The 23414-nt window shown below is 43.9% G+C and overlaps 1 protein-coding gene across 1 annotated transcript in view; it reads left to right on the top strand.

Moving 5' to 3' along the window:
* Positions 1 to 3121: 3121 nt before the first annotated feature.
* SLC1A4 (solute carrier family 1 member 4) overlaps positions 3122 to 23414 on the top strand; it is a 66027-nt gene continuing 45734 nt past the window's right edge. The window contains exon 1 of the mRNA XM_040430111.1: positions 3122 to 3827. Coding sequence (XP_040286045.1) covers positions 3298 to 3827 — 530 coding nt within the window. The 5' untranslated portion in view covers positions 3122 to 3297. The remainder of the gene's footprint in view (positions 3828 to 23414) is intronic.

Genomic DNA, 23414 nt, shown 5'->3' with positions numbered 1-23414 from the left:
ACTGATGGTCAATTTTTTGCTCCAACATATTTCTTCTGAGCACTTTCTTATTCACATTTTGGATTGTACCATAATAAATCCACTTTGCATATTTTGAACTTGCTCGAGTGTACGTGGTTACCTCCAAATTATAATGATTAGCCAGGCATCCTGGGCCTTACAGTTCATCACCGCCTAGAAAAGTACAGATTCTGGGGCTGCATTGTTCCTATAGGGTGATAAGACAATGCAATAGGTTATTGTTCTGTCTTATGTTAAGCCACTGATAACACTTACTAATGCCAGGATATGTAGTGGCAAATGACAAGCTCAGCACTGCTACATTCAAGCTGGCGGCCGCACGCTTTCAGCCTATTGTTTCATACTCTACCCAATAAATCAGACTATTTCTTGGCTCCGTTTGATATACATCTCTTCAAACATTATGGATATGTTCTTTAATGTAACAATTAACCCTTCACAATTTATCTTCATGTAACATGCAAGTTAATACATTAAATCTGTCTATATCATAACACAGTATTCCCTTCTACAGCAGTGCAGCCCGGCACGTGGAGGGGCATATTCCTGTACTTAGTCCTGCTATGTATAGAACATTATCATCGCTGACATGTGCAGTGTCTCTCATATGATGCAAGACCACACCAGATTTACAAGCCCATTGTGGAGGCACTACATTTGCATGGTGGTTATGTAGGTAGTTTGCATACATCCTCTGCTGGTATTGAGATGGAACATGAAGAACTTGGAATGTCTCGAAAGATGACAATGAAGATTTTATAGAAAGTTGCAACAATTTTTAGTGGCCTGATGCAGTCTCAGCAGGGAACCTAATTCTGGTCATGGACAGAACAATTATGGTCAACTGTCAATGACCCAAATTTTTTCAAAGCAGCCAAAACAAGTATTGGGTTCGGTCAGAATTTTCCTCACTTGTCCACATCTGCTTCAGAGGCTCTGTTCGGGTCTTCCATCATAGATTATGCCAAAAAGACCGGACAAAAAAGTCCTGCAGGCATAACTTTTTTTCCAGCAAAAAAGCGGGTACCCGTCTGGACCCCATTTTAGTCAATAAGGTCTGTTTGGCACAGTTCATGTCAGTTATGTGTCAGATCCACTTCCATTATTTCTGTTGTTCTGCTCCTATATCAGTGCAGAACAACAGAAATAACTAGAGCTGATGTGAACGTGGCCTTAAAGGGGTTGTCCGGGCTTTTACTATTGATGATCTATGCTCAATATCAGCACTGCTGTCTATGGTATTTGCCATAGACATACAGCGGAGAGCAGGAAAAGAGAAGGGAGACGGCACATGCGCCGTCTCCTCAAACAGCTGATTGGCGGGGGTGCCGGGTGTCAGACCCCCTCAATATTAATGTGTTAAACATGAACTTTGGGCACATGCGAGCTCTGTCCCTCTGCAGGTCATCTCCACTACAATCTGCCAGTGCATTACATGGCTCCAGCTTTTATTGTCAGGGCATGTGGGATATTCTGCTGTCAATCTGTATAGCTCTCTGGCAGCTTTTGATTTGTGAATTACTGATAACAATTGAGCGGACTGAAATCGATGCCCGAGAAATTGCCAAACCTCTCACATCTTGGGGAGTCCTGGGAGTCCAGTCCAGCTGTAGTCAGAGCTCTGAGGTCAGACCTGGTGGCAGGTCCACGTTCCCAATTGTTCACCATTTAGTACTCGTAATGATTAGTAAGCGCTTCTTCATGAGGGCTACTTTCCAATGAACTGGGTTCTAATCAAGATGGAAGAGAGAACTAATGTAATTAGTTTCCTGTCCATGACTAAACACCACAGTTCTCACTTTGAGTATTTTGCACCTAAATACAAAACAACATAAGAATCAGAGGGGGGCAAGGGAGATAATGGGAATGCGTGTGTCTTCTTACTATTACTCACCATAAATATCACTGATATTTCTATAGGGGTTCGGCAAAGAGAGGCTTCTGGGTGTTGGAGCCTAGAGTCCTTAGAGGTCCTTCTGGCCCATAGGGTTGGGCAATAGGTCAGGTCCCCAACCTTTTTTAGAGGGGGCTTGCTCTGGACATCATTGTGGTGCACCTGTCTGACAGAAAGCACATACTAAGCTGTGCAGAGAAGGCAAAGGTCACGTCACCCCTAATGTCTATTTAGTGTTTATATAAAAAAGTTGAGGATAGGTGATCACTATCTGTAGTCCAGACAATCCCTTTATTAATGTTATTGTCCTCGTGATCCTATTAGGAACTGGAATTAACGTTATAAAAAAAGATACTGTTTATGTAAGCTATCACTTCAAGGCTGGTTTGTCTCATAAACCCATTTTTGCTTCACAAATCAGTCGATTACTATGGGTCTGGCTTCTGAGACTGCTGACTATCAGCTGTTGTCGCTGGGGGAAGCTGCACGGAAAATGTTCATTTCAATGATTATGTTGAACTTAATATAATGACTTCCATCTCCAAGACTTTTCTCAAGCTGCACAAGTTCTCTGGAATGCACTACCTTAGACAATCAGATAAATTCCCAAAATCGACAGCTTTACGAGTCTCCTAAAAACATCTCTTTAGGCTGGCCTATCACTTTCCTTAGTCTAACTCTTATCCATCCACCCCGTGCACCCTCCATTTACACTTCTCCTAAAAACCTGATCCTTGCTTTCAAAAGGAACTCCCACACTCCATGCACGCCATTCTCATAGATACGTAGATACTGGGAAATGCTGCTTTATTTCACAAGAATGAGTTCACACAAAGATATCTTTAAATTTAAATTTGTACAGTGCATACAGCAACTGCATCGTAAGCACACTTCTTTATAGAAACGAACAGCATGCGTGTAGTGTGCAGTGGTTGGTATATATTGATTACTGGGGTCCCATGATCATTCATGGTGTATTTTTTTTTTCTCATTTCTCTATCCTATCCTTTGCTCAGTGCAGCCGTATTTGCCATGCTTATCCATACTTGGCTTATTGTAGCCAGACAGAAGAGAGAGAATAGAGGGCTGGTGGGGAGGACTTGGCACAGACAGGGAGCAGGAGGGAGGGATATTCAGATAGAGATGGGTGGGAGGGAGAGGAGGAAGCTCTGTTGCATCAGCTTAAGCTGCAGCTCTTTTAGTGGTTGTGAGAGCCTCACGAGTTGAGCAGAGAGTATCTGGAGCTCGAGACCTCACATAGCCCAGACAGCGGCATATTCTGCCATTCTACAAAGCTGCACACACCCAACCGTGGGCACAACAGGACCTGCCGCACCCACTCAGCATCATTGCTCTGGAAAAAAAAGTACCACCACCAACTAATGATGGAGAAACCCTGTGAGACCAATGGTCACATTGACAAGTACCCTGACTACACTGCATGCCAGGTGGAAGATGCTGGCAAATCTGCCAAAAGGAAAACAAGACAAAAATGTGCCCAATTTCTGAGAAAGAATGCCATAGTGATCCTCACAGTGTCTGGGGTGCTGGTAGGTGTTGGCTTGGGCACAGTAGTAAGGAACATGAATTTGACCAAAGCTCAAATGACCTATTTTGCCTTCCCTGGAGAACTTCTACTGAGGATGCTGAAGATGATCATCCTCCCACTGGTGGTGTGTAGTTTGATTTCTGGAGCTGCCAGTTTAGACACCAGATCACTGGGCAAGCTGGGTGGCATTGCTGTAGCCTACTTTCTTGTCACCACTCTCATGGCATCGGGCTTAGCAATTGCCCTGGGATTCATCATTAATCCAGGAGCCGGGGCAGGTGCCCTGAACTCCAATGCACTGGGCATAGAAACCACCATCACTACCAATAAAGAGACTGTGGACTCTTTCCTAGACCTTGCCAGGTAACTTTTTTTAATTTTAAGTATGAAGTGCTAGGTACTACTATATCGTATATCGTATTTCATCCGGTCAGTAGGTTACTAGTTCAGTAAGTCAAAATTAGCATAAAACTGTAGTGCAGTCAGCCTATAATGATTAGCCAGGCATCCTGGGCCTTATAGTTCATCACCGCCTAGAAAAGTACAGAATCTGGGGCTGCATTGTTCCTATAGGGTGATAAGACAATGCAATAGGTTATTGTTCTGTGTTATGTTAAGCCACTGATAACACTTACTAATGCCAGGATATGTAGTGGCAAATGACAAGCTCAGCACTGCTACATTCAAGCTGGCGGCCGCATGCCTTCAGCCTATTGTTCCATACTCTACCCAATAAATCAGACTTTTTCTTAGCTCCGTTTGATATACATCTCTTCAATCATTATGGATATGTTCTTTAATGTAACAATTAACCCTTCACAATTTATCTTCATGTAACATGCAAGTTAATACATGAAATCTGTCTATATCATAACACAGTATTCCCTTCTATAGCAGTGCAGCCCGGCACGTGGAGGGGCATATTCCTGTACTTAGTCCTGCTATGTATAGAACATTATCATCGCTGACATGTGCAGTGTCTCTCATATGATGCAAGACCACACCAGATTTACAAGCCCATTGTGGGGGCACTACATTTGCATGGTGGTTATGTAGGTAGTTTGCATACATCCTCTGCTGGTATTGAGATGGAACATGAAGAACTTGGAATGTCTCGAAAGATGACAATGAAGATTTTATAGAAAGTTGCAACAATTTTTAGTGGCCTGATGCAGTCTCAGCAGGGAACCTAATTCTGGTCATGGACAGAACAATTATGGTCAACTGTCAATGACCCAAATTTTTTCAAAGCAGCCAAAACAAGTATTGCGTTCGGTCAGAATTTTCCTCACTTGTTCACATCTGCTTCAGAGGCTCTGTTCAGGTCTTCCATCATAGATTATGCCAAAAAGACCGGACAAAAAAGTCCTGCAGGCATAACTTTTTTTCCAGAAAAAAAGCGGGCATCGGTCTGGACCCCATTTTAGTCAATAAGGTCTGTTTGGTTCAGTTCATGTCAGTTATGTGTCAGATCCACTTCTATAATTTCTGTTGTTCTGCTCCTATATCAGTGCAGAACAACAGAAATAACTAGAGCTGATATGAACGTGGTCTTAAAGGGGTTGTCCGGGCTTTTACTATTGATGATCTATGCTCAATATCAGCGCTGCTGTCTATGGTCTTTGCCATAGACATACAGCGGAGAGCAGGAAGAGAGAAGGGAGACGGCACATGCGCCGTCTCCTCAAACAGTTGATTGGCGGGGGTGCCGGGTGTCAGACCCCACCGATCTGATATTGATGACCTGCCATGAGGATAGGTAGTCAATATGAAAAAACCTGGAGAACCTCTTTAAAGGATAATATTATGATTGTAGCATTCAACTATTGGTCAGAAAAAAGAAAGTGGGAGTCAGTGCTGAAGTGCCATGGTGGGATCGATTTTCCTTGCCCGTGCATGCAAATAATGTTGATGATGATGAATATAGTGGAAAATGTGGGAACATCACATGGGATGGACACATCTTACTATACATCTCTAAGCTATCAGTCTGGCCCCATTTCACTATTGAGAGTTTTCGCAACTCGCGTGATAGAATAACATTTCCATCTTAATGTATGCATATAGAATAAGTAACTATAAGTAAATTATTCCCCTCCAACCATAACATGGCAGTATGACTGATGACATTGCATTGAATTGTTAGATATTTTTACTCTTTTCCCCAGTGATACGTACTTCAGCACTAAATGAGACAGTTGATTTCAGCACTAGTTAGAATGAAACTCACCCTGTGATCCACTTAATGCTGTGGGTCTGAATTCTCTTACCCCTAATCATAAGCTGTTATTGTTAGTGGAAACTCTATGCGTCAGATTTTTTTGGCAAGGGAAAAGCATCCTTTGAATTAAAGGGGTTTTCCAGGACTTAGATATTGATGGCCTATCCTTAGGATAGGTCATCAATATCAGATCGGTAGGGGTCTTACATGGAACCTTCTGCTTTTGGTTCCATCCACTGTATAGTTTCTGCTGCTGGTAACTGCCTGAAACAGCTGATTGGCGGGGTTGTTGGTTGTCCTACACCTACTGCTCTGATATTGAGGCCATGTCCTGAGGATATTGATATTAGAATATCTAATATGAATATCTCCATTTATGGGTGACTATATTATACATGATTGCACTAAGATTCAGTTGTGTTGAAAGCCATTGAAGAGAAGATAAACATTTTGTCATGTGTTGAAGCAGCTCAGGAAATGAAACTTTATCTAGATAGTAACAGATATTTCTAAAGCTGTGGTCAAGCTGATGCGATTATCACAGATCTTTTTTAAGCAGACCAGAATTTTTGGTTGCTTAAAACAATAATCTATTTAGGGAGGGTTGCAATGGCTGAAAGACTGAGCAATAATAAAGACCTCTCACGATACACCCTCCTAGAAACAAAGGTGAGCATTGCTAATGGGTTGTCCACTTTGAACAATCCCTACTTGTAAGATAGATCACTTGATTCCAAGCTGATCCCAAAGTGTCACACTGCTGGGACCCCCAGTGCTCAGCGGTAATCTGTGGGGAAATCTGGAGCAAATATTCAATTTCTCTACAGAGCCACCACAGGGAAAATTAAGCGTTACATAGAGCCACTTCAAATCAAGGAATTCTCTGTATGATGGTTCCCAACATTTCTCAAATCTACTCTTTCCTCAACATCGAGTCATCAAAAAATGTTAGTGTATGCCCTAATCATCATTCGCCTAGTATACTGCAACATCCCTCTCTGCTTGTAGCAAAGAAGGATGGCTACCCATTTCTGAGCGAATTCAATATTAACAATGACATACTGTATAAGGCTGTCTACAACCTGCCCCCTCCATATATCTTGGACCTTCTAGCCCTATACCATGACATGTGTAATCTCCGATCCTCACAGGACCTCCTTCTTTGCTATCTTCTGAACTGCTTCTCACACAATCATCTACAGGATTTTATTGTGCATCCCCCATTCTCTGGAACTCACTACTCCGGCACATCAGACTTTCTCCCATCATTGAAACCTTCAAAAGCAATCTAGAACTACCTCTTCGGGACATACATTAAACCCTGCTGCCTCTTTAATACCATATGACCAACTCCTACCCTAAATTACTGTCTCCTTTCCTCCACAGCGAGAGAAACTCTTTGTAACCACTCCTTACTTTGACTAAAAGATGAGGGTCCTAAACATGGTAACCCCTTCTATTAACTCTGAATTCCCTGACATGGTGTATGAAAATGTTTTTCTAGACAACCCCGTTAATTAGTCCCATCCTATTGTGCTTGTTGTGTTGTTGCTATCTTCACTCCCAACAGAAGTGTGATCCAGATTCCTTTCCCTGTAAGGTTTCCTCTGGCAGTAGACATCTAAAGCATATGGCTTGCTCAGGCTGTGTTTATCTGTTTGGCACCCGAGAACTCATCTAGCCAGAGGAATGCTGCTACAAAAATTGGGGGACTTTTTATCTATATATACTTTGTGTGTTCTTTAGCCATTCATTGGCCATGTATGAGACGTATGGAAATAATGCATCTAGATCACAGTTTTGAGGCTAAGGGGGAGATTTATCAAACTGGTGTAAAGGAAAACTTTCTTGGTTACCCACAGCAATCAATCAGATTATACCTTCCATTTTTCAGAGCTCCTTTGGAAAATGAAAAGTGGAATCTGATTGGCTGGTATGGGAACTAAGCCAGTTTTCCTTGACACCAGTTTGATAAATCTCCCCCTAGATTTGCAAAAGCAGTACGTTACTAGAGCACATCTTGTCCCATTTAAAGGGGTTGTCCCATCTTGCAAAGCTGCTTTCATTTTGTTCATTCTAGCATAATAATAAACTTACCCTATGTATGTTATTTTCCACATGGCCTCCTTCTCTCCCTATTCCTACTTCTTCTTTCACTTTCTGTATAGCTCGTTGTCAGGTGTTATGGACACTGCTGCAGGCCAGCAGCGGTGGCCACGCTTGTGATTGTCTTCTGTTCCTTGAGCTGTGGTGGCCGGGGCCACAGAAGCGCACATATTTGCACATGCGCACCATCTCCCATCCCAGCAACCTTTCTGCTGCTCCAGAGAAACCAATTAAACAGCTTCTGGGCATCTTGGAGCAACCGCTCTTAGCATGGCCGGTTGTGAAGACCCTCTCGGATTCCCTTGCTGGTGACCCTGGTAGTAGAAACAGCTAGTTGCTTTATCGGGATCACACCCGTGCAGGCAAGCACTGTGATCTCATCAACAGAGCGACACTCACTGCTTGTACTATCAATCAAATCATTGGTAAATGCCCCCACAAGATTCAGGAAGCAGGGTGCTGCAGCAGAGAAAAGCTAGTGAACAGCCCAGATGGGACAACCCCTTTAAGCTTGTCTCAAAGCATTGTGTGGTAAAACAAATTGTTCCCAAGATGTTCCTTATTTGAAAAGTCAAGGTTGGTTCTGGAGCACCTGACTAGCCTTCTTGTGGTTTGTCCTCCTTTAGTGCCAGCTCACCAGGTGCCCTGGACAGATCATTCTTTCATTTGGTAGAGCTGCCATAGTTAACATTGGGTTCTGCACCAGAGCCTGATGGGCTTGGTAGCAGAAAACCGGTGCAGGGAACACTAGTGGCAGACCTTCCAGAATGACCAGGGAGGTAAAAAGAGAAGTCAGCAAACAGGGTAAAAACTAGGAGGGACAGAAATTGTCAATGCAGTAAACAAGAGGTTACTCCAGAGACAGGCCAAGTTCAGTTACTAGGAGAATAATTATAAGCAAGAGCAACAGACACAGGGTTAATCCATAAACAAGCCAGTAGTCAGTTAAATGTACAAGAATGTGCTATCACACAGCAAAGAGCCCTGATACAAATGAAATCACAGGCAGTTCAGTTAGGAAACAACAATCAAATCCCCCACCTAGCTCTGGAGTTAGACAGAATTAGAAACCTGATTGGCTCAGCTTACAGTCACACTGACAGGTCAAACAGCCGGGACTTGGCTGGTCAGCACAGCAACCCTCCTAGCACTGCCCTGCATAGTGATTAAGCTGGTGAACTCCTGACACCACCTGTAAGAACAGTGAAAGAGGGATACATCTGAATGAATTCTTACACTGTGGCTGGACCTTCCATCATCACTGAAAAATATCTTGTTGTACTGCACTTATCTTATTTATGACTACGGTGTTCAATATATATGTAATATACACCATAAGGCTCCTTAAATTATAAGAAAAATCAAAGCCACAAAGTACTTTTATTCAATATGCAAACCTCAAGTGAATGAAAGCAGTGCTGCAGTATTCAGCTCAGTCCACTACACAGTGGATGGAACTGGGTATACCAGGGTATATCCGAACAGCTAAAAACCAGTATGACAACACTCCTGTACAAAAAGGTCTTGAACTAGATTTTAACATACAGATGTATAGATCAGGCTACTGTATGTTCATACTAACGCTGTAGTCCTTTCCTTCTAGTTTGTCTGGTGGCCAGAATAGAGTAGAGTCCTGCACGATTCTTCCCCGTAAAGAAAGTGGAAGCCAGATGGATCTATTAAATCAATGGTTCCTCTAGCAATGGAAGCCATGATGCAGGAGTAAACAGAGCCTAATCCAGAGCAAATTCCAGAATGTTGCATTTCTAGATTATAATCTGAGATACAAGGATTACATCAATACTATCTCATCATTACCATTCAACATGTCCTCATCTAGGGCGGTTACGGCTTCCAGCACATTCTCATAATGACTGGTTGGACGGCTGGATGTGTAATGACGGTGGATTTTTTGTTTGACAAGACCCGGCATACTGTCATGTGTAGTAATTGATTTGCTCTGTGGACCAAAACCAGGCTCTCAGAAGGAAAGCAGGAATCCCAGGAAGAATGTCGCATTCAGTAGTATTACATAATTTATCAGCTTCAGCAGTCGCCAGCTCGATATCCCATCAAATGTAGCTTACTGCTAGGAACTGAAACATACCAGCAGCAAATCAGTTCCCTTTAATGCAGGGTTATATATAGATAAATACATAGTGCCCAGTGATTGTCTACCGCTTCTCTCCCGTAGCGACATGGGGGAAGCGGTGGTATGAGACGATCCCCAACACTGCACTGACATATGTAATTAGATGTCAGCACCATTGTTTAAGTAGGACTGCTCGGGTATAGTAAATACGCCAGTAGGACTACTGCAAAGGGTTAATTATTGCCAAAGAGTTAATGCAATGTTATTGAGTTGTTATTTATTATGTGTATGTACACAATAGCAATGTATAAGACAACCAAACGGTTAACAATTTGGCAGACTGTTTAGGTTACCAAGGTGATTGACCTGGTTCACCCCCTTGCCAGTCAGTGAAGAGTGTGAGTCTAGCAAAGCAAGGTAGAAAGACCTACAGGTGAAACTAAAAAAATTAGAATATCGTGCAAAGTTCATTTATTTCAGTAATGCAACTTAAAAGGTGAAACTAACATATGAGATAGACTCATTACATGCAAAGCGAGATATTTCAAGCCTTTATTTGTTATAATTTGGATGATTATGGCTTACAGCTTATGAAAACCCCAAAGTCACATATGTGGTTATCTTGGGAAGAAGTGTTTGGAGTCAGACTCAGGGAGTACTACGGCTACCTTTATTGCTATTTACTCTACACTGCTATTGAGAGTAGATAGTACTTCGATATACTTTGGAACCGTGCTTTTGCTGCTGTATGTACTACTACTCCTAACATCAACTCAGTAAAGAGCCTCTTATTTATTGCAACCTGCTGCCTGGTTGTTGACTCCACCATCTGCTGAGCGCAGCATCTGCACACCTGCCTTGCCTCCAGCCAAACATCCTCCATAAAGGGCACCCCAGCTACCAAAAGGCAGGATCCCCAATACCAGGGTTTGCCCTGAGGGAAGAAAGGATGTGCCCTCCAGTCACTGTGCAGGTGCCTGATCATAAATTAGAGACATCCACCAGCAGAGTAGGGGATATCATAGACCAGTGTAAACTGCTGGTCTATTAGAAAACCCCCCAAAGGTTTTTTTCAGGCCATTATTTGTATTGCATTTGTACGTTTTGCTGTTTTTGACGAAACACAGAATGCTTTGAGTATCCAATTTTTGTATGGCATTTTTGCCTTAAATGGGTTAGATCGTCAGCATCTGATCGGCAGGGGTCCGACACCCGGGACCCCTGCCGATCAGCTGTTTGAGAAGGCAGCGGCGCTGGTAGTAGTGCCTTCTCGTTGTTTACCACAGACCCAGTGACGTCATGATTAGTATCAATGGCCTGGGCGCGGCTAAGCTCTATTCAAGTGAACAGAGCTTAGCCCCATCTCATCCACACAGCGTGCCAATCATGTGCGCAGATTTTCAGTGCAGATTTCACTATGTGCAATGCAAAAAGTGATATCTGGGGCAAATCTGTGTCAAAATCTGCAAGTAAGGGCTCATGTACACGACCGTGTGCCCCCCGTGGCCGTATTGTGGGCCACATACGGCTGGTCCGCAATACACGGGCACCGGCCGTGTGCATCCCGCATCACGGACCCATTCACTTCCATGGGTCCGCAATCTGGGAAATGCGGAACGGAGGCACAGAACCGAAGCCCATGGAAGCACTACGGAGTGCTTCCGTGGGATTTCTGTACGTGCCTCCGCACCGCAAAAAGGTAGTGCATGCAAGTTGAATGGGTCTGGATCTGCCTGCGGCCGGCGCACGGATGTTGCCGTGCATTGGGGACCGCAAATTGCGGTCTCCAATGCATGGAACGGCCAGCACACGGTCGTGTGCATGAGCCCTTACACATGTGGATTTTGGTATGGAAATGCCACAAAATTTGCACAAAAATCTGTGTGGAAAATCTGCATAAACTACACTGCCATGTGCATGTACCCTGTCGCCTGAACTCCTGCAACGCTCTGGTAACACAGCAGAAATCAGAACTTTAGACCTGAATAAAGGAGAAAACTTTGTGTAGGCGAGAATCAGTGAAGATAATCAATAACACACAGTATTTACCAAGTTATTCAACTTCTTATGTGGATTTTATCTCTGGAATTTTATACGTTGTTCATGAGCGCAAATTTCTTTAATGAAGTTCAGACTTTATTTTGCCTTTTCCTCCTAGCTTAGCAATGAGGAACTTGATATTCTCTGTTTAAAGCGGTAATGCCACGATTGGTGTCAAAAATGAAAATCAGACATCATATAGTACGTAAAAAAATCACTGCATATGTAGATACAATAGGGTAATTGAACAACAATATCACTGAAGCTAGTAAATAAACCCTTTAAATCGTCATTTTTTTTAAATATAGATAAAATAGAACTCACAAAAATGTAGACAAACAAATAATAATAGATGATAGGATAACTGGGACTAATGACCCATAAGGACTATACACAATAGTTAGAGGCAGATACAAGAAAGGTTACCGCTATGCGGTTACTCACGGTACCGTTGATAAAAAATGGAGCAACCACTCACAATACCATGCATCTCATGTGGAATAATTTGGAACAGGATTAGTCCAGAATAGGGTCAGCTGTTCATCCTGTATATTCTTAGATGATGAAACGATGTACCCCAGTGCTGGAGATGCAGCGATGAATGCAGCTGATAATATAGGGCCAAGTAAGGCTGGACAATGGGATGACTGACCCTAACAGCCTTTACTATCCCTACCTAAAGCAGGGCAGAACCCCCTAGATAGGGAGAACTGTCCTACCACAAAAGTTGCCCCTAGAATTAGACTCCCTGCCTGGATATCCCATGTACGGATGCCCAATATGAATAAAAGTCCATAGGGTGGCCCAGTAACCAAATCTCCCGACGCGTTTCCCCAGATATGATGCAAAGGTTCATCAGGGGAGGACAGTAACAACTAGCACGGTGGCTAAGGCGATAGTGGCCAATGTGATAGCCGGCTGACCAGCTCAGTGAAAGGGACAAGAAAATAAGGAAAAAAACAGACAGCAGGTGGCTCTATACAGATACATTTGATTGAATAGCTCACTGGCTATACTGAATTTTTTATTAAAGGGAGTCTGTCATCAACATTTCACCTTTGTAACCCTTCCCATAGGTTTCTAGCACCCTTACAGTTAATAAAAACGTTACCTTTAGCATCAATCCTGGACTTATAAAACCGGCAAAAAACATCTTTGTAGCATATGCAAATGAGGGCTCGCAAGTGCCCAGGGGCGGCGTTACGCTCGTAGGTGCCCTGCTAGCTCAGCCTTTTCTTCGCTTCCCCCCGCCCCTTCCTTCCCTCTGCCCGCCCATCCTTTCCCTCTGACCGCCTATCTACTAACTTGTTGTTTCGCTGAGATCCCGCACCTGCGCACTCAGTCCGTCGGCCGGCGCACGCGCACTACGATGCTCTTTCCTTGTACGGCATCACAGTAATTAATGCGCATACACCGGCTTCGCGCCGTTATCCGGCACATGCATTAATTACTGTGATGCCGTATAAGGAATGGGCATCACAGTGCGCATGCGCCGGCCGACGGACTGAGTGCGCAGGCGCGGGATCTCGGCGAAACAACAAGTTAGTAGATAGGCGGTCAGAAGGAAAGGAGGGGCGGGGGGAAGCGAGGAAAAGGCTGTGCTAGCAGGGCACCTACGAGGGTAACGCCGCCCCTGGGCACTTGCGAGCCCTCATTTGCATATGCTACAAAGATGTTTTTTGCCGGTTTTATAAGTCCAGGATTGATGCTAAAGGTAAAGTTTTTATTAACTGTAAGGATGCTAGAAACCTATGGGAAGGGTTACAAAGGTGAAATGTTGATGACAGACTCCCTTTAAATGCAATTGCAAAAGTATTTAGATTCAGGTGCTGGTTTGAAAAATATAGAATATGTTTTGTGACACAACCCCTTTTCTACTGATTGCCTATTCTCAGTTTGTTGTGCAGTAGCTCTGGACATTGGACCAGAAGTACATCGCTTTGTCTACTGTCGGACTGGGGTGCCTAGGGCCCACCAGTAAAATTAATTCTAGGGGCCCACTGTACAGCTACATGCAAACACCACCTGTGCACACAGCGGCAGGCAGCAGCAACATGCCAAAAATGACTGATTATGGGTGTCCCTGCAGTGATTTTGAGAAGACAGGTCATGGAGAAAAAGGATACTGGCTGACCTGAAGTCATCTCAGCCTGCTGTTGCATGTATAATAATAATAAAATAAAAAACTTCCAGTCTATATGAAGTCCAGTCTGTCTACTGTGCCTCTTGTGCTGGTGGTGGGGGACCAGGGGACCTCGTTTGGGAGCCCACCAGGGAATTCACCAGTTCCCCTGTGGGCCAGTCCGAGCCTGCCTTTGTCCATTGTGTGTGGTGGATGAAGCTGGTTAATGCATGATGCTGGTTACTGCATCTATTGAAGTAAATGGGAGCAGCACTGGGGGGATATATCTTCAGCAACCCTGCCAGAAATTAGATGATCAGATGGCCATGTATCATGAAAAGGCCAGGTCCACCAGAGAGAGAGAGAGATGCTTTCGTATAGCAGCTCTCCATTCTGGCTTAAATATGGAACTCCTGAACAGGTGTCCCGTCCCACCCCCCTCACATCCATCTGCCCTAGCAGAGCATGTGTGAGCAATGGGACTTGAATCTGAGTACGATGTTTTGTGCACTTAAGAAAATATTGATGAGGCGGGAAAAGTAAACTTTGTTGCATTACAGATCCAAAATCCGCTGTTATGTGATTCACATGGGGCTTGTCTTTGCCTTTTCTTACCCCCATGGCTTTCTTATTGACACTTGCCATTTATTATTGTTACAGTAGTGGATGTGGAACCACTTGTTAACCAAGCAGGTTTGACTATAGCCTACTCTGAAGGGCAATATCCTGGTTCTTCCCTGGTTTTTACCCTTTAACCCCTGTATGGGGATCTGGACTTTGCTGCAGGATAACCATCAGGCTGCTGCCTCTTGAAGTAGCCTCTGTTTGGTTGACAGCAGACTTACAGGGCTCAAGACACCAATGCGGAGCACCAAGGGGTCAGGCAGAATCATAGTCAGGAAGAGGCCAGGTACAGGTCAGGTCAGGCAGAAGAGGGTCACAATCCAAGAAAAGGGCAGAGGTAGGTACACAGGCAGATGAAATATAGCACACCTCAGAAGAAATCAGCAGTGTTTGAACCTTATTGCTCAGGCACCCTCCCATACTATACAGTAATAGGAGCTTGAATCCTATTTGAGGGGCTTATGATATTGACAGAATCAGACCTGCACTTATTTGTCTATAGAATATAATATAAGACCTGTACGTTACCATAGGAGAGAAGTGTTTGCCTTTACTTCTTTTCCATCAGACTCATTTTTGGTCATTACTTTGGAGTCATAAACGTTTGGAGGTGAAGAAGACCTATAGGCCTTTGGATGTTTTATTTCTGGAGGGTTTTGTGTCTTGAATGAGCTGTCGCTGCACCCATGGGGTCAAGGCTTGGCTGGTCCATGAGAGTACCAGAGGATCCCCTAATGGCTCTGACACAATAATGGTCATTTAATTCAACAGCACTCCAAAGGTCTAGTTGAAGAAAACCCTATTTGGAGGTTACAAAAACCACAAAACCCAAAGACAAGAATAGTGCTGGTAGAATGTGGACATGTTTTAATAGTTTATACAGATCTGTTAATGATGTGAAAATTGGACAATGCTGGTAAATTTTCTGCTATAAGGTATAGAGAAGTACTTACTATGCATATCCAGGGCCATCACGCTGGTTCTCCTGGTTGAGCTTTATTTAGCTGGCTGCAGCAGTGACATCACGCCGACAGCTTATGACCACTGCAGCCTTGGCTCTGCACCAAAGAGGCCAGTGATTGGCTGAAACGGTCACCTGTTGTGAATGTGATGTCACCGCTGCAGCCGGGTAAACAGAGCGCAGCCAAGAGAACTGGAGCGGTAGCACTAGATATGCAAGATAAGTACTGTTCACTTCCTTATTGCAGGCCATTCCCCAGCATTGTTCAGTCTTTTACTGAAACTGGATAACTCTGGAGACAGACTTACAGCAAAAGTCTAAATTGGCCCCCTTGTTGGTTCATATCATCATCTGTTGTGGACTTGACAGCTTCATGCTTATTTTCCCTTGAAGAAGAGTGGGTAGCCATAACCTATAGCCATTTCCTCATTTTCTTGTTGACATAGTTGTTATTGTGGAGACATGGAGCCTTCATAGCCCAAGACAAAAGGCTAGTCAGAGCTTGGCTTCCTTCTCAGGGGCCCATGGCAACCATATGGGCAACTTCTATGAAATATACTGTAGGTGCGACGCACGACAGCGGCCAGGGGTCCCCTTTAGTGAAATATTCGTGACACCAGTTGCAGTGAAGCAACAAGGGCACATGGCCCCTTTTAGTGTTACTGTAGTTGATGGTACCCAGGGGTAGGAATGCCAGAGTGGTGTAGGGTGGCCTAAATGTCCCATAATGTTGGTGCACATGTCACAGTGCTCCTACCTGGATACGCTTGACCCCAGGCGTTGTCGTCCGAAGCAGAGCAATAGGGGGAATAATTGAGGAATTTGAAGAAATAAATTGAGTCCAGACCTTGTGATGAAGTTGATAACAGCTTTACTGTAATAAACTTTTCTCCAAACGATTTACAGACTTTATTTTGGTTTCCAGCAGGCTTTGGCATTACTCTAGCAGGCAAACTCCTCTCTACTACATCTGTTGCTCTCTGACTCTGCTGTACTAACAGGATGGCTATGGAACTCAGTTTTCTCTTTATGCTGTACCTCACTTGGTAATCTGGTCTGTCACTTGGTAATCTGGTCTGTCTCTAGCTTTGTCCAGGGAAAACTTTCTTCTCCTGGCTTCTGAGGCTTCAGGCTTCTGCCTCTATGTCCATCAGAGCTGAAGGTGCTCTAGCTGGTTCAGACAGGGCTCTTCCAACAGGGACGTGCTCCTGCTGCCTTTCCCTAGCAGGGGGTACTCTAAAACTCGACCTCTTCCCTAGAAGGGGTAAGCTGAACCTTCCCCTAGAAGGGGGTAAACTGAACATTCCCCTCCCTGCAGCATTTGGGACACGCCCACCACACCACAGAGTGGGGTTTAGAATGGAAAGGAAAGCTCCATTCTCTCTAGCTGAAGCTCTGCCATTGATGCTGCCACCTGCCGGTGAACCAGGCATATTACACTTGAACAGTTACATAAGAAGATTATGAATGCACATTGTACAGGACCTGGAAATAAATACATAGAATGACATTTAGGTAACCATAGGAGATAGTGGCAGGGTGCAAAGGTAGTAATGCACCTCTGGGGCGTTACATATGACCTTACTAACACTCTTGTGATGGCCCAACACAATAAAAAGACTCTTGAGGAACAAAAGATAGTTACCATTGATATCTAATAAACGTTTAAGTCATTGGCTAAACCCAATTTAAAGATATTTATGAGAAAGAAGCCCAGGTTAGGTTCCCATATCATGTACTGTGTATATATATATATATATATAATACAAAAAAGGGCAGCACTCCAAGGTAAAAAAATAAAAACGTTTATTCACCCAAGTGGTACAGAGACATTTCAGCTCAACAATAGAGCCTTTCTCAAGCAAGGAAAATGGACAAAGTGCTCAGTACATATAGTGTGACCAATAAAACTCATAATTACATATCATTATCATTGGTAATAAAAACGTACACAAAATCGCATCAAAGGTAAATAAAAGTGCATAGTGTGCAAAACTTGCAATCACCGGATCAATAATTAAAATGATATTAAAATACATTGAATTCATATTGTGTATATATAATAAAGTGCCAGGTACAGATCATCTAATAATCATAAATCACATGTGATTGTTAAAGTGCCATTCGTCATTACGCTAGACGGCAAATAGAGCATGCGCATACATGCCTGACAAACTAGTCGGCCATATTAGAAAAGGTAAATAACTGGTGCATGCCCAGAGCATCCTAAGACCTATCAAATCGCCATCTTGGCCACATGTACATGGACTCATACAGGGGCACTAAGAGTCATAAAAAGGGTAAATGACATCGCAGACTTAAAGAATAAGCGGACGCATGCTGACCAGAAGGCATCCACTCATCCACTAAGCGAGGGATCATATGGCTGTCTCCATGTTAATGGGGCATCTATAACCATTGCCCCCTAATGTCCTACACGTCAATATAAGCCCTCGAGGGATCTCCTCTCAATTGTATGAAGGCAATACATAAACAAGTAATATCATTTGGTCCAGGAGATAGTGACACAACCCGGGTATATTGAGCAGATCATACATAAAAAAAACTTTCGAACCCTATTGTCGCACAAACATCTGGCAAGTGTCTCCATCATCCCATCTATCTCCAGCACATCATCTATAAATAAAAATATAAATTAGTAAAGATTACAAAAATATAATCATTTGTCCAAAATAAACTACCTAACAGACATGAGGAAAATAGATCCCCAAGGGACAAAGGGCAAGCTGACCTCTCACAATGAATTCCCAAATTTATAATCAACATTAAGGCGAGAGGGTTTCAAAGAATTGAGTTTGTGTATCCAGAATAACTCCCTTTTCTTCAACATGTTCATTCTATTGACCCCTCTTCTGGGCATAGAAACATGATCTATGATGTAACACTTTAGGTCATTTTCAGTATGTTTAAAATAAAATAAAAATGCTTGGAAACAGGTAAATCACGACTTTTTTTACGTATCGAATAACAATGATTATTGAGATGTGTTTTCATGTCCGTGGAAGTTTCACCCACATACAATAGTCTACATGGGCATCAAAGTACATAAATAACGAAGGTAGAGTCACACGTAAGGTGAAAATGTATATGATAGGAAACCCCAGAAATGGGGTGAATAAAACATTTTCCTTTCCTTATGTAACGGCAATTTACACAGCTAAGGCATGGAAAACATCCCAGGCTGGCTTGTGTCAATGTAGTCTGTTTAATGGTTCTAGTAGGGCCAATATCCGCTTTGACCAATTGGTCACACAGATTTTTTGACCTACGATATGAGAACAAGGGGGGAGATTTGAACTCGGAAACATTCCTGTAACAAACACCTAATATGTTCCAATGATGTCTGATGACTTTGCTGATCTCAGTGCTCAAGTCAGAATAAGTGGAGATAAAAGGAATTCTAGACATCTGCATTTCAGACCTATTGCTAACAAGAGTACTTTGTCTAATTTACAAACCATATCCTTGTGTGATTGTAATAATTTTTGTGGATAGCCCCGTTGTGTGAATTTATCCACCATTGCACTCAAAGTAGTATCCAATGTACCGTACTTTGGTCAGACACAATACGTCTTACCCTTAAGAATTGTGAATAAGGGAGATGTCTGACCATATTCCTTGGGTGACAACTATTGTAACGCAAAACTGTATTAACATCAGTAGGTTTTGTATAAAGCTGTGTGCTTAATTGACCATCGGAGAAGGACACAGTAGTGTCCAAAAATGTAACCTCTGTATTGGAATATACCAATGTGAATTGTAATGTACTGTCAACACTATTCAAAAAACCATGGAAATCATGTAACTCAGTCTCTGTCCCAGTCCAAAGGAGGAAAATGTCATCTATGTATCTCCACCACCTCAGAACATGCGTGAAGTGGTGGGACACACAGATGACATCCTCCTCAAAACATTGCATGAAAATGTTGGCGTAAGTTGGGGCCACATTTGACCCCATGGCCACGCACCACTTTTGAATATAATATGTATCCTGAAATAAAAAATAATTGTACATCAGGATAACATCCAGAAGAGATATGAGGAAGTCAACAGCCTGTGAAAAAAAAGGACATTGCCAACATGCGAGACACCGCTTGAATGCCCTTGTGATGGTCAATAGAGGTGTACAAAGAAGTCACATCAAAGGAGGCTAAAATAATTGTCTCCCTTTCAGATATATCAACCTGAAAATAGAGTCAGATCCAGATACAATGGGACGTCCTGGAGGATCAATCAGAGATTTATGAATTTTAGGCAACACATATATTACCAGAGTAACAGGATGTGTGACCATAAGATAATCAGAAAGATCAGAATCAATAGTTCCAGCCACTACTGCATCAGACAAAATACATGTAATAACCTTAGCAATGTCAGACTTGGGATCAGTTTGTATAGGACAATAGACATCAGCATCATTAAGTTGTCTCAATATTTCTGCAACATATTTCTGAGTATCCATAACTACTAATGCCCCACCCTTATCGGCTGGTTGAGAGGAGAGGAGATCCCTCGAGGGCTGATATTGACGTGTAGGACGTTAGGGGGGAATGGTTATAGATGCCCCATTACCGTGGGGACAGCCATATGATCTCTCGCTTAGTGAATGAGTGGATGCGTTCTGGTCAGCATGAGTCCGCAATGTCATTTGGCCTTTTTTGTTGACTCTTAGTGCCCCTATATGAGTCCATGTATATGTGGCCAATTAGTAAGATGGCGATTTGATAGATCTTAGGATGCTCTGGGCATGCGCCAGTTATTTACCTTTTCTAATATGGTCAACTAGTTTGTCAGGCATGTATGCGCATGCTCTATTTGCCGTCTAGCGTAATGACGCATTATAGACATTGAACGCAACCCGGGCATGCGCGGTGGTCTTCTTGATACGCCGAACTTGGCGGATATTATACACGATGTCGCTCTACACCTGGTTAGTGTACCCTAGTCCGTCCTCCCCCCTCTTTGATTTAGCATATCATATTAACTGCTCATGGAACTTTAACAATCACATGTGATTCATGATTTATTAGATAATTTGCACCTGGCACTTTATTATACATACACGATATGAATTCAATGTATTTTGATATCATTTTAATTATTGATCCGGTGATTGCAAGTTTTCTTATGTATGGAATCATGTCTATTGTACACTATGCACTTTTATTTAGACTCAACATACAATGTCTCAGACCTGGATCCAACAAATCAAGGCCACTTCTCTAATAACATACTGTATTAGTTGCTAGTTAGCAGCTATTCCTGACTGTTATATGTAAGGACTTGTCTTATTTGTCTTAGTTATCTGCTTATTTTTCCGAAATCTTTATTTTCTCTTATCTCGGATGACATTTTGGGACTTTGGAACCAATTACTCAACTTACAATGGTTTCAACATACAGTGGTCCTCCTGGAACCAATTTATATTGTATCTTGAGGGACCACTGTATATATTTTAGATTGGGGTCTTAGGCTGTGTTCGAAAGGAGAAACTGTATAAAGGAGTCTCATGACAACTCCTTCACAGGAACACAAATGCAGTATAACTCAGCGAGAGCCAGGCAACTGACAAAGACCCTTTCAAAAATGGGAATCTCGCCAGATTGCCCCCAAGCTCCCACTCTTTGTTCACTCGAAAGCAAACTGCCACTGTATGAATAAAGGCCCAGAAAGCTGCTGGGAATGTCCAAACTTTTAAAGGACTTTGAATAGATAGATTCTGCAATTGGAAATATCATAGAAATTGAATAAAAATGTATACAATTATTTTTCTGTTCAAATTAAATTCTTGATCAGTTTTCTTTCACACAGTTGTAGAATACATCAAATGTCACTAGATGGTAGCCAAAAGAATGCCATTTTGGTCTCTGTCAGGCTGGTAAAGGAAGACGCAGTACACTGAAGCACTGTGAGAACCAACGAGGGGTGCCATGACTCCCATGCTCCAGATGGTGACCCCCAAAAAAACCTACCTGTATCTAGCAGATGCAAGGCACTGTGGTGACACAGGCTACACACCTGTCCCTGTGCTGTCTTTCTGAGGAACATCAGAACTCCTCTCCCTGGGTTCTCTGCCATCTATTCTCCATGCTTCCTGGACTCACATGGGTGCTGCACCTAGGAGACCACCTCTTCGAATGTGCTTTGGCAGAATCCGGAGCAGAGTGGGATGCCCTCTCCCCCACTCTCTGCAGCGTCTTCATCAGGAACAGGACCAGGTTCTGCGGGCCGGCCCAGGCCAGGTGTTATCGGGCGGTCTGCTCGGCGTGGACAGCAAGGGAGACGGGAGGAGAAGAACTGTGCAGGCCCAAAGGCGCAGAGCGTGAAGAAGCAGGGATCGATCAGCACGTGGCAGGAGCCATACAGATGCACCTGTCTGGAGCGTCTAGCGTCACCCAGGGATCCACAGCAACGCATGAAGATAGGCCTTCAACGTCTGCGATGCCTGTCCGGGATGAGACGCCAGCTACTTTTAGGAGCACGACACCAGGATTCCGGGACCAGCAGGAGACAGGACTGACGGCAGCGGGAGTCACAGCACCCGCGGTGCCTGGTGAGACATCATGGGGTCCCATATTAGCGCAAGTTTGGTCCCCGAGTAATGAGTTGGTCCCTGGGGAATTGGGCGCGTGGTTAGGTCAGATTTTAGGGGGTTTAGCAGGGTGGTTGTCTAGTTTTGGGACTTCCCCGTTGACGGCTTGGATGGATAACCGGGGGCCGGGGATTGGGACTGGGCCGGTTGGTGGCGGTTTGGCGTCAGTTTCAGTGGAGACGCAAGTGGGTGGGGAGAAAAACAGGCCGAGGTTGGATGATAGGGCATGGGGGGAAGTATATGTGTGCTTTGAAGGCCCTCTGGGGGCTCACTTGAAGCAAGAGGTGAAAGAAAAAATTTGGAAAGGGGAGTACGTGGAAATATTTTCGCTGCTCCCCTTAGAACGATTTAATTTGGATAGGAGTAGAAAGGAAGACGGTAAAAAGGAGGAGGAGGAGAAACGGCGGTGCCGCTTGATTCCACGAACTTTCGCCAACTGATTACAGGCGTTTGCTATTCTGGCAAGCGTTATTGGTGAAAAGTCGCCAGAATGTTGCTCCGCGTTATTTTGCTATTAAGATGCCATAGGGGATGCGTATCGGACTTATGGGGGAGTGGGGTGGCTTCGATACGACAAACAATTTCGTCAGCGTAAGGCGGTTAGGCCCGATATCCAGTGGGATCACAAAGATATTGGTCTTTGGTTGAGGGTGACAGCACCGATCCGGTCGACGCAGCCCTTTCGGGGGAAAGTGGCGGCGGGGGAGTATGGGGGGGGGCCATGGCATTGGCCTCGGCAAAAGGATTATGCTTCCTTTTCAATGAAGGAAGCTGCAGGTTCGGGGGAAAGTGCAAATTCAAGCACGAATGTTCTTCGTGTGGGGGCACGCACGGCGCCAATAGGTGTTTTCGGGGAGGAAAGCAGAGAGGTGGGGGCTCAGCTGGAAAAGGGCCAGACGCCGGTACGGGTGGAAAGGATGCGGGACTTCCTAGATAGGTACCCGAATCAGGAGGCAGCAAAGCTGTTGGGTGATGGTTTCCGTTTTGGTTTCCGGATCCCGTCAGTTATAACGACGGGGCCGTTGGTTCATAAGAACTTACGGTCCACCCTTGAACACCCAGGGATAGTCTCGGAAAAATTGGGGAAGGAGGTAGAGTTGGGGCGGATGGCGGGCCCGTTTAGTAAGCCGCCGTTAAACGATTTCCGGATTTCACCGCTGGGGTTGGTGCC

Source organism: Bufo bufo, chromosome 4, assembly GCF_905171765.1.
Source record: "Bufo bufo chromosome 4, aBufBuf1.1, whole genome shotgun sequence".
Taxonomy (NCBI): domain Eukaryota; kingdom Metazoa; phylum Chordata; class Amphibia; order Anura; family Bufonidae; genus Bufo; species Bufo bufo.
This window is presented reverse-complemented; position numbering and strand designations above follow the sequence as displayed.